Source organism: Gobio gobio (assembly GCF_949357685.1).
Source record: "Gobio gobio genome assembly, chromosome: 4".
Taxonomy (NCBI): domain Eukaryota; kingdom Metazoa; phylum Chordata; class Actinopteri; order Cypriniformes; family Gobionidae; genus Gobio; species Gobio gobio.
In genome coordinates this window covers 34,193,098-34,205,358 of record NC_137100.1, presented here as the reverse complement: position 1 = coordinate 34,205,358, position 12,261 = coordinate 34,193,098, and the positions used below count along the sequence as shown (strand labels likewise).

General features: G+C 38.0%; 1 protein-coding gene across 2 annotated transcripts in view; it reads left to right on the top strand.

The window, feature by feature from the left end:
* The window catches only part of fras1 (Fraser extracellular matrix complex subunit 1), a 133,995-nt gene that overhangs the window by 96,704 nt on the left and 25,030 nt on the right, over window positions 1-12,261 (top strand). The window contains exons 30-42 of one of the 2 annotated variants that reach the window (XM_079815146.1): window positions 1,591-1,750; window positions 1,869-2,044; window positions 3,317-3,433; window positions 4,058-4,172; window positions 4,605-4,742; window positions 5,407-5,439; window positions 7,452-7,583; window positions 8,069-8,197; window positions 8,280-8,527; window positions 8,622-8,773; window positions 10,843-11,005; window positions 11,096-11,228; window positions 11,819-12,003. In XM_079815146.1, coding sequence (XP_079671272.1) covers window positions 1,591-1,750; window positions 1,869-2,044; window positions 3,317-3,433; window positions 4,058-4,172; window positions 4,605-4,742; window positions 5,407-5,439; window positions 7,452-7,583; window positions 8,069-8,197; window positions 8,280-8,527; window positions 8,622-8,773; window positions 10,843-11,005; window positions 11,096-11,228; window positions 11,819-12,003 — 1,881 coding nt within the window. The remainder of the gene's footprint in view (window positions 1-1,590; window positions 1,751-1,868; window positions 2,045-3,316; window positions 3,434-4,057; window positions 4,173-4,604; window positions 4,743-5,406; window positions 5,440-7,451; window positions 7,584-8,068; window positions 8,198-8,279; window positions 8,528-8,621; window positions 8,774-10,842; window positions 11,006-11,095; window positions 11,229-11,818; window positions 12,004-12,261) is intronic. The other variant, XM_079815147.1, reaches the window with a different exon arrangement.

The window sequence follows — 12,261 nt, the reverse complement described above, 5'->3', positions numbered from 1 at the left end:
GGAATTGGTCAAATGTGCCTGGAAAAAAAATATGATCAGAAAATCAACGTGCCTAATAATTCTGCACTCCCTGTATATATATTTATATGCATTTTTTCTGACCGTGCATGCACATTGAGACACAGTGGATCAACTACTGTGCGCAAAGTGTTTTCCATGAGCACACTATTTCATACCTCTCTCCCATTGTACGTACACATATAATCATCACCACCCCTTTTACGCTTGAAATCGCTCCTTTCTTACTATGACATGCCCTCAGCCTGCTGATGTCTAGACAGATAGAGACAGTTTGCTCTTTTCAAGATCTTTCCCCCCTTCCATACACCGTTATCCACACATCTCTCTGTAGTGTCATCCGATTACACCTGCCTTGTTCTCTGCTGAAACCTGTTATCTCCCATCCTAAGAAGCTTTTGACAAATGGTAGCCCTGTTTCAGGGTAAACACTCTATTTTCAGATCAATAGCACATAGTTTTTATCATTAGAATCACAGCGAGTTATATTGAACAGGGTCACATGAAGGCCTCATCAAGGTCAATTTTTGCAATCATATAAGTAGCATTGAGTGGAAAGGTCAAATGACATCCACAACACAAGGCGCTGAGAGCCAAAGTCCCTGATCTCAAAAGATCCATAACATGTGGATTTTTGCAATGAAGACAAAAAGGGATGCATGAGGAAGCTGACTTTTAATTAGCCTTTTGAAGAGAAGTCCTTTGGCATTTGTAGTCCCTGATCCATGTAATTGGTCAGCCTTACATTGATCTCTAAATCGAGAGAAAGTTAGAGAAAAAAAGAAAAATGATCTCTGCAGGTATCACCTTCACTGTAGAAGATGTTGTGTCAGGGAATATTTTTTTATGTAACATCAAAATGAATTGGTTGTATTCAAGTGTTACGTAATATGAATGAATCGACAGTAGGTTACACCAGCACAAGTCATTTTTAAGGGTCAGATCAGGTAGAAATGCACTACATGGAATGTAGCAAAACTCTCAATTAAGGGAGAGTCTATCATTTTGACCCATGAGTGAACCGTTCCGTGAAAACCTTGCCTTATAAATCCATTCCGCTTTCAGAGAGGTGATCAGGATCAGCAGGAAGGTGGTGGAAGAGTGCCAAGCTGTTTCCTCTGTGAATCAGAGCTTTCATCTCTCCACGTCCTTGAAAGTCTTTGAGTGTGAAGCAGATGATCTTATTCACCACAATGAGCTCCTCAGTTAGTGTTGGGATGTTCAGAGAACCTTAGGATCTAAAGATTCCTGGCATAGGAATTGTAGATTTGATGTTTCCCAATATAAAATGCAAGGATCTTTCTGATGGATGAAAGCATGTGACACTAAAGACTGGAATAATTCAGCTTTGCCAAACCAGTTAGAAAACAGTTATTTTAAATTGTAATTATATTCCACAACATTCCTGTTTTTATTGTATTTTTTTAATCAAATAAATGCAGCCTTGGTGAGCATGAGATTTGAACATTTGAACAGTAGTGTATAAACTATTACTTTATTATGAGGTATTCTATGTGCTGTTATAAGCTGAAATAAACATACCATTAATGGTTCATTATGGCTTCCCTGTAGGTTGGAGTGACTCCTCACCTGCGTTCAATACCTAAGACCTGGGTGAGGGAGGGAGGAATGGTGCAGCTGTCTAAAAAGTGTCTCAATGCTCAGTTCCAAGAAACCAGTGACTCTGAAATCCTGTACACCATTCATTCTGAGAGTGGACAGCCCAAACATGGTATCGTCATCTGTCTCTAGTATTCCTTACTCTGTGTCTATCTTTCTTTCTGAACTCAATTCAGTGCCATGAACTACAGTAAAATGCTTCTTTCTAAAGTAATCTTGTGTGTGTCTAGGAGAGATCTTGCTGGTGTCTATGCCCGCCGATGGTCCTGTGGAAGCATGGCAGTCTTTCCCGGATGGTCAGGACACCACACCCACCAGCTCATTTACACAGCAAGATGTTAATGAAGGAACTGTCTGGTACAGACACTATGGTTCCGGAACACAAAGAGACACTTTTCAGTTTCAGGTGAGACACACACACTGCGCTATAAATTTAACCCAAGGCAAAAACTGTCACTTCGGCAAGAGCCCTGCGGCTCAGTATGGAGAATCAAAGGTTAACATCTGGCTTTTTAAAATGTGTCTTCTCTTATAATTCTTTGTTCATTTCAGAAGAAAGTTGTATTTCATACTGATTTGAAATTTAATTGAAGGTTATTTATTTGGATACAATTTTGATGCTCTTCACAAAAGTACACATATTTTACTGCAATAATTTATTTTTGAAAGCAATGGGGTTATCGATCGTGTCACTATACAGACACCAGGGGACATCTTACATAATGAAATGCAGGGCACATTGTGTTGATAGGAATTATGAATTACTTTTTATGCACATTTATACACTGCCATCACATGAATAGCATGTAATAATATATTAAAATAGAAAACAATTATTTAAAATTGTAATAATGTTTCACAAAATTACGGTTTTTACTGTAATTTTGAAAACAAAAACAAAAACCTTAAAAAAATCCTACTGACCCCAAACTTTTAAATGGTAGTGTACATTTCTTTCTTTCTCTCTCTCACACACACACACACACAACATCAGACTTTTAGATCAGTGTGTAGAGTCTCCTGTTACAAGTGATGCACAAAGCGAAAACAAACCTCTTAGGAAGATAAACACATTGTTCCTGTCTCTCCCACTATTGGACTATTTTCTTCATTTTACTTCAGCTCTGCTTCACACTCTTAGGCCAATTTGTCCATCTGTCCTACTTCTCCTTCACCAACCTCACTGCATTACTTCGGTATAAATGAGCTAATTTGTCTTCAAATCCAGTTTCAAATCAGTGTAAGCCGCATTAAATGACATTCAATCACATTTAATTCATCAGCTTAAACCCCTAATGACTCTTGACACAACAGTGTTTTTGTCCTCCTGCAGAAAATTGCTTTCCCTTCGTGTTTGTTCTCTTCTCGTCTTGCCTGAGGCTGCACCCTGTGCCACAGACTTCATTAAATAAGATTTGAGTTTTAATGGTTTGACACAGTTTACTGTATACCTCAGGGGTGTTTTATGAGCAGGAAGTGTTTTTGGTTTTTTTTCAACCTATTTGTGTGGTGTCTGCTCAAGATTGAAAAAAAATTCAAAAAAAATTCTCAATTCAACAAAAAAAATTGTTCATGATAATTAAAAAAATTATAGTGGAAACGTACACATGTCCACTGTGGTATTTGTTTAGTTCATAAGTGTTTGTTCTTGCATGGGTGCGTGTACTTTTGTTAACAGGTTTCAAGTGAGGTTTATCCAGAGACACTGAGTGATACACAGACCTTCACTATAGGAGTGATGCCTCAAAGCCCCGGCATGCCTCAGCTCTCACCTGGAGCCGACCTGCAGATTACTGTAAGATTCAAACAACGGGGCATGAAAAGACTAAATTATTTAATTTAGTTAATTTTGGGTTAATATTCAGTGTATCCAGACTTTGTATCCAGAATTTTTGTTTTTTCCTTGCCAGTTAAATGGTGAGAAAAGGTCAATATGATTTTTTCTTCCTTTTTGCCATAAAATAATATTTCTATTTAGCACGTTAAATTGATCATAATTGACAGTAAAAACTTGTACATTGTAAAAAAAAAAAAAAAAAAAAATTGCCTAAATGCTGTTCTTTTGAACTTTCTTTTCATAAAAGAATCCTGGGGGGAAAATGCATCACAAAGCATTTCAATATTGATGATAATAATAAGAAATGTTTCTTGACCACCAAATCAGCGTATTAAAATGATTTCTGAAGGATCATGTGACACTGAAGACTGGAGTAATGACTGCTGAGAATTCAGCATGTATAAACTACATTTTAAATATATTTATATATAAAATAGTTATTTTTAATTGTAATGCTATAAAAATAAATATAAAATCAATGCAGTCTTGGTGAGCATATGACATTTAACTGTCAGCTGAGATCCATGTGATCTGCAGACATTGTCTTCATCAATGTAAATGTTTTTGGCTGTGTGTGTGCAGGCACTGGAAGATCGCGTGACTGTGATATCTCCCTCTGCTCTCTCCTTCACTGACTCTGAGACGCCCAGCGACAAGCTTGTCTACAACATCACCAAAGCGCTCACCTCAGGCCATGGTAACTAAACCTCCATTATTGTCATAGGGGTGAGGGGAAGGACACTCATAGGCATAATGGAAGCCTGATAGTTTTGTTTTGTTCTCCTTTTTGTACCATTAAATAGAGAGTACAGGATTTCAAAGGTGGAGCTTGCTGTAATGGAAGGGTATGATAATTGTGAGAAACTTCATTTGTGGTTCTATATGTTTAATATCCTTTCGTGGATTAGATGTTTTATCTGGATTAAATAACAATCACAGAAGAGTTGCGGATCTTCTGTAATGTTTAAAAAAATGGTGGGAAAAAATGGCTTCGCTAATGAATATGAATTCAGTTTTGCTGAATTTTTCAGTTCTTTATCCCACAATCTCTCTTTCATTATTTCTGAGATTCTAATATTGGATTGATTGGTATATTAATATGAACATGATGATGTCACTCCTTTTTCAGGTGCACTGGAGCACAGGGACAGACCTTACCATCATGTGCACCTCTTCACCCAGGCTGATGTAGACAGTGGCAAAATTATCTACAGACCCCCACAAGCACCGTCCCACCTTCAGGAACTTTATCAGTACTCATTTACAGGTCAGTTTAAACTTTAATACATAAGATTTATTTTGAGCACCAAATCAGTATATTAGGATGATTTCTGGAGTAATGGTGCTGAAAATTCAGCTTTACCATAATAGGAATAAATTACATAAAAAAATATAATAAAATAGGAAACGGTTATTTTACAATATTATTATTTTTATTGTATTTTTTTCATCAAATAAATGCAGCTTTGGTGAGCATAAGAGACTGACCAGAAACTTTTGAATGATAGTGTAGCATAAAAGATTTTGATACAACTTTTGAAACAGATCTTTTATTAACTAAAAATCTGAGTCCCAAAACATTTTTAATTGGAGAGTTTTTATTTTTATTTTTACAGTGCTCTGCTATGAATGGAACAATAGAAGCATGCAATACTGCAATGACACACTCATTAATTTGAAATGTACAGTATATAGTTTTGTGTGGGAAGTTAATTAGCAAATATGTCAGCGCACTGTTGATTTATTACTAATCTGATGCTAATTGGTGCTTCTGAGCAGTCAAACCCAATGGCTGAGGCATTGTTAGCGATGCGTTTGTCTGTAAAACTCACTGTTTAAATATGAATAATCTCTCACCCTGCTTGCTAATTAATGTGATTCGTTAGCAGTTGTTTATAAAAGTAACAGCTAACACTCTTTCATTCCTGCAGGTCTACCAGAATCAGTGAGCCTCCATTTCACAGGTATATAGTCACTTTTGGCATCTGTAACCCCTTGCGAATCTGCCTTATTCCCCCTTTCCTTACACGCTTCCAGCAGATACAGAATTCATTTCTTCCTCTCAAATGCCATGTACAGATCCCTCTGTGCCTCTGATCCCACATTCCCTGGTGTGTTGCTGTTATTTATTTATGGGACCTTCTCTCCCCTAAGAGGGGATATAATTCCCTCTCTCTTTCTGATGTCCATCCATACGCTTTATTCCGCCTGACAGCAGAATACGATTGTGCATCCATCTTCTTCTTGCAGCGCTCATAAATCAGAGCTGTGACTGCTCATATGCCCTTCTATGTCTGGATGGAAACAGGGCACTGTAGGGCAGACAAACTCCTTTTAGTGCTGTTAGTAATAGAGCGAAATGAATGGCGAGTAACACTGTATACTGTGGACTGGAGAACAGCAGTGTCAGGAGCCGATGCTAAAATAACTTTTTATTCCTCTCTTAATCATGTATCCTTAACTGAATGAAAAGGCCAAACACTGTCATAAAACATAGAGACTTTTGGCTCTGCAGCTGGTTTCTGCTTGCATCCACAGTTTACATTTAAATATTCGTATTTTATTCTTTTTTTTTCTTCGTTGTTCTGACAGGATCAAGGTCTTTGTTGCGACTTATTTGCATTGTAAGTATGTAAATTGTGACTGTGGTTTGGGAAACAGCTTCATCGCTTCTACCCTTGCAATAAATTATATTTCCACCAGCATACCATAGTAACTACTAGTTTTTGTTTACTGTAAAATCATAATAAATTAACAGTAATCCTTTTTTGATGACATTAGTGGTTAAAACCAAATTTTATTGTAGGTACTGAACTACATAGCACATGGGTGTCGGAAGCAAAAAAAATGTGGGTGGGTCCCCCCAAAATTTTTGCTGTAGATGATTACAATTTACATTAAGTTGTGACAGACAAAATTACAAAAGTCACCAAATCATTAACAGTGACAATAGTGTAGGGGTAGGTTTTGACGCAAATCGACCTGAGGTTCGAATCCGCCTATTGCCGAACTCGCTCTACTTCCTTTTCTCATCACATATCAGATTGAAAAGGCATTTATTTTCAATAAAAATTAAGAAAACATTCGAAAAGTGGAAATAAAGCGTCTAACGCTTGTTTAATAATAAAGTGTTTATTGGTTAGAGGTTGGTGAATAGAATTTTAGACGGTAAAAGTAAGTGGGTCCAAAATCATTGGTCTTAAAAAGTGGGTGGGTCTTGTCCCACCCACATACAATGGTTCCGACGCCCATGACAAAACAACAAAAAGAAATCCATTTAATTTTTTATAAATGAAAAATGTAAAAGCACTGTGCAGTTGTTTTGGCACCCAAACCGTGTTTTGTTTTCAGCCAGATGCACACAAGAATCAAAGAAACAATTGTAAAGGCAATGCGGCTATAATTGATTACTGTACACAGGTGCAAGAAAGACAAGACTACTCACAATTCATTATGCAAATATGACAATTCACATTTACCATAGTTCACTGAATTTCCGTGATTGGGAATTTCGTGTGAGGGCGAAAGATTTACCCACACAAATTTTGCAAGTTGGTCACACAAATTAAAAAGTGGAGGCAGATGAACACGAGCCTGCAGGGCGAGTGTTTACACTCATATTTATACAGCTGTTTGAGCTCTCAAGGTTACAGTGGCTAAAATGGGCAGATTTTATTAAACGAATACTTCAGTGTTGACATTTATAGAGAAAGAAAATTATTAGGCATGTTGAATATTTCTGTGTCCCAAGTTAATATCTTATGTTCAGTGTCTGGAGGATGAGGTTGAGATGATGCAGGATCTCTTTTTCTCTTTTCTGTCTGAATCATCCTCCCTTTGTCTTAGTTGCATTCATTCATCTCTGCTATATTGAGCTGAAGTGCAGAAGACAGAACTAGCCTGAAGGTCAACGGTTTTCTTGTGAATGATTCACTTATATCAGGTTATTCACTACTATTCCGCTCTCTTATGCCAGTGTCTGATGGAGAGCACACCACTCCAGAGATGGACTTTGCTATCCTGCTGTTGGCCAATCATCAGCAGCCGCCGGTCTTTCAGATTCTGGATCCGGTGCTGGAGGTCAGCCTTGGCGGCAGGGCACCAGTGGGTAAGGAAACGAGTATTGGCTTAAAGTGCTACAAAGTAATTAGAGTGAATGAATAAGTATTTTAATGGTCCAGTCAGCAAGTTTTCTTTTCTCTCATTAAAATAGTTTTACACCTCATTAAAACGTTTTTAACTGAATAGTTCCTTTGAGAAATGTTCAAAAATCATGTTCACATGAGACTCCAGTCACATCAGAAGCCTAATGAAAGCTATTTCATTTTACAGTGGGACGCCTCGTGGGGGCCACCATTTTGAGATCACATGACTAGTCGAAAACAAGATAACCCCTATTGTTGGATACTTTTACACATTGAAAAAATTATATTTTACTGTGAATAGCACATTTTTACAATGACATCTGTAACTGAAAACTTTTCCTTTCGCAGGATGCTACATCCACAACACTAGGTGTCAGTATAATGTCAGTTTATAAACATAAAATGTGCCCCTTTTAATCTTACTGGGCTTGTTTCCAATGGCGTGTAGGTGGGCGACAGTTAGCGGTGACAGATGCTGACACAGCCGCCGAAGAACTGGAGTTTGAGCTGGGGGAGGGGCCGCTACATGGGACCCTCCTGAGAGTCGACCTTGGCTCGCAGGTCCAGATGGTCAATGGTAGGGGAAGTGTGTGCTTCTTTATTGTTCTTTCTGGCTTCCGTTTCTTTAGTTTATTTATCAAAATTCTCCTCCACCTCAGGGGACACCTTCACCTCCAGTGACGTTACCAGGAATATTCTGCAGTATGAGCATGCCGGTCTCACCACCGAGGAGGACTCCATGACCTTCTCTGTGACAGATGGAATCTCAATGACCTCCATCACAGTGCAGGTCTTGGTGTCTGATGTCAAAGGTGATGCACCCAAACGTGACCCGAACGCCTTGCTATCCATGGAGGTGGCGGAGAAGAGCAACACCATCCTTAGGCGTTCACATTTGGCTTATATGGTGAGGAATGGCATATTCTTAAAATGACTGAAAATAAAAGTTAAAATTGGTGGTCTCCAATATGCATAAAAAGCATTTTGTCAATGTCTTTTAGGATGATGTATCTCCAGATGAGAGTATTTTTGTGCAGTTAGTTTCTGTGCCAATGTATGGGATCCTCACCAGAAACAAGTTTGAAACCGACCATGAGGAACTTAGTGAATATTCATCCTTTACTATGGAGGACATCAACAACCACAAAATCAGGTAAATCAGGTTTTTATTTATATATATATATATATATATATATATATATATATATATATATATATATATATATATATATATATATATATATATATATATACACTCACCTAAAGGATTATTAGGAACATCTGTTCAATTTCTCATTAATGCAATTATCAAATCAACCAATCACATGGCAGTTGCTTCAATGCATTTAGGCGTGTGGTCCTGGTCAAGACAATCTCCTGAACTCCAAACTGAATGTCAGAATGGGAAAGAAAGGTGATTTAAGCAATTTTGAGCGTGGCATGGTTGTTGGTGCCAGACGGGCCGGTCTGAGTATTTCACAATCTGCTCAGTTACTGGGATTTTCACACACAACCATTTCTAGGGTTTACATAGAATGGTGTGAAAAGGGAAAAACATCCAGTATGCGGCAGTCCTGTGGGCGAAAATGCCTTGTTGATGCTAGAGGTCAGAGGAGAATGGGCCGACTGATTCAAGCTGATAGAAGAGCAACTTTGACTGAAATAACCACTCGTTACAACCGAGGTATGCAGCAAAGCATTTGTGAAGCCACAACACGCACAACCTTGAGGCGGATGGGCTACAACAGCAGAAGACCCCACCGGGTACCACTCATCTCCACTACAAATAGGAAAAAGAGGCTACAATTTGCACGAGCTCACCAAAATTGGACAGTTGAAGACTGGAAAAATGTTGCCTGGTCTGATGAGTCTCGATTTCTGTTGAGACATTCGGATGGTAAAGTCAGAATTTGGCGTAAACAGAATGAGAACATGGATCCATCATGCCTTGTTACCACTGTACAGGCTGGTGGTGGTGGTGTAATGGTGTGGGGGATGTTTTCTTGGCACACTTTAGGATTGTTAGCATTGTTTCTGACCATGTCCATCCCTTTATGACCACCATGTACCCATCCTCTGATGGCTACTTCCAGCAGGATAATGCACCATGTCACAAAGCTCGAATCATTTCAAATTGGTTTCTTGAACAAAATGGCCCCCACAGTCACCAGATCTCAACCCAATAGAGCATCTTTGGGATGTGGTGGAACGGGAGCTTCGTGCCCTGGATGTGCATCCCACAAATCTCCATCAACTGCAAGATGCTATCCTATCAATATGGGCCAACATTTCTAAAGAATGCTTTCAGCACCTTGTTGAATCAATGCGACACAGAATTAAGGCAGTTCTGAAGGCGAAATGGGGTCAAACACAGTATTAGTATGGTGTTCCTAATAATCCTTTAGGTGAGTGTATATATATATATATATATATATATATATATATATATATATATATATATATATATATATATATATATATATATATATATATATAATTTTTTTTTTTTTTTTTTTTTAATGTTATTTAAGTTTTAGTTATTTTAGTACATAAAGTTCAAATAAGTGAAAATGAAAATTCGGAAAAAATAAAATAATTTTTAGGTTTTTTTATATTTTATTTTATTTGATTTCAGTTAAGAGTTTAAGCAGCAAATGTTTTTATAGTTTTAGTTTTACTTAACTAACCCTGCCTGTTTATGTATTTTAAATTTTTAGCAGCTGTTACTCTCGTATAGTTTACGATAATTGAATTTAAATGGTATTTACTATCATTTGTACCACAATTTTGCTGCATATTCATGTTGTTTTGAATAATGAGGTCTGATCGTCGTCAATGTATTTCTCAGATCATCATGAATATTAATGTATCATTCCTAGTTCTGCTATGTTAATATTAAACTCTATAAATGAGGCATGTAAAATGTTTGGCGAGCTGAAGTGCTTGGGGAGGCTCAACATGCATTACAACACATGCTGCTTTAATTGCTTCAAATTGTTGAACCCTGCTGAGAAATGATGAAATATAAAACAATTCTCTCAGGCGATTACGTCTTTGCCTATATTTGACTGTTATCCTCTGGTGGTTTGCTTTTTAAACAGATGTAACATTTAACTTTTGTTTTCTGCAATTTTTCAAAACAGTTTAATGTGTCCCAGCTCTCTTTTTTTCAGTATTTGAAGAAGAAGGTTGAAAATAGTTTTTTTTTTCTTTTTCAAATAGGTATGTTACGTCCTTTGAAACGGGTAACCAGCCTGTCACTGACATTTTTCACTTCGTTGTCTATGACGGTGAGAACAATCGTCTGGAAAACCAGATGTTCACTATCACCATCACCTCTACACAGAGGCAGCCACCTGTGGTCACTGTCCGCAGCGGCATTAAGGTGAGTGCAATCCTTACTTTGCCATTAAACTAGTTTTAGATCGGGTTCTTTCAGCATTTCCAAACTCTTTATGGTGTTTCCTATGGACAGGTCCAGGAAGGAGGGAGAGTCCAGCTCTCAGCCAATCACATTATTGCGTCAGACCCAGACACGCCCAGAAAGGACCTGTTGGTGTGGCTGATCAGCCCACCCAAGTACGGCTTCATTGAGAACACAAAGAAAGGTGAATCACTCAGCAATATCTCCTTGTGTAATATATCGCCTAGCATTATATGTTAGTTTCCTTTTCTGAGTCATGCGGGTGGATGTTTTTTTTTTTTCAGTTGCTGATGGTGTGATTTTATTCATGAGCAGTGCTCATTTGTAGATGTGTGAAATTCAGATTAAAGTGGTTATCTTTATTCAGGCTTCCTGTTTGAGTAAGGAAGATGAAAGGAGGTGCAATCATGGTGGAACATAAACACCCAACGACAAATGTTGTACAAAATGTTGTTTTTCACTCCAAACACAGATGCTTTGATGCATCTACTTTAAGAACACACTTATTTTCATGATTTTGGGTTTGTTTTTGTTCCTCACAACCATTTATTCTTAAATATTAGTGATTTCTTATCTGGCAACTGACAGTCACTCTCGTGTTTGGTCTAGAAAGTGGCTTTGTTGTCGTTTTTGTCCCAAGATCAATTACTTGTTCTGATATTAGGCCCACAAATGTTGTTCCCAGTAAAATTCAGTCTTCAGAACAATGAGACTAAACTTGAGCTCAAAGTGTAGCGTTTGTTCAACATGTTGGCATGTGTCCTTTGTGTCCAGCTTTGATCGGTGGATCTCGCAGGATCAGCCCTGACGTTCCCTTCACTATAGAAGACCTCACTTCAGACCATATCTTCTACGTCCAAAACATCCGCCAAGCCAGCATCCGCCAGGATGTCTTCAGCTTTTACATCAGTGATGGATCAAGTCAAACCGAGGCTTTTGATGTCACCATAGACATCCAGGTATAACTGAAACGCAAAAGCCCAAAGTAAACTTCAGTTTTTACACGAACGCTTAGCATATTGCTACAGCTGAATGTGTAACCTTTTAAAGTTTGATAGTGCGCACAAACACAGGTGGTTGACACGTTCACTAGAAAGTTTGATCTGCGCTATTTCTCCCCAGAAGTAATGAAAGATAAAACGTCTTTGTTCTTTTCTAATCTAGAATTGTGGGTATCTCTTAATCCCCTCACACAGGCACTCATCAACGCATGTCTA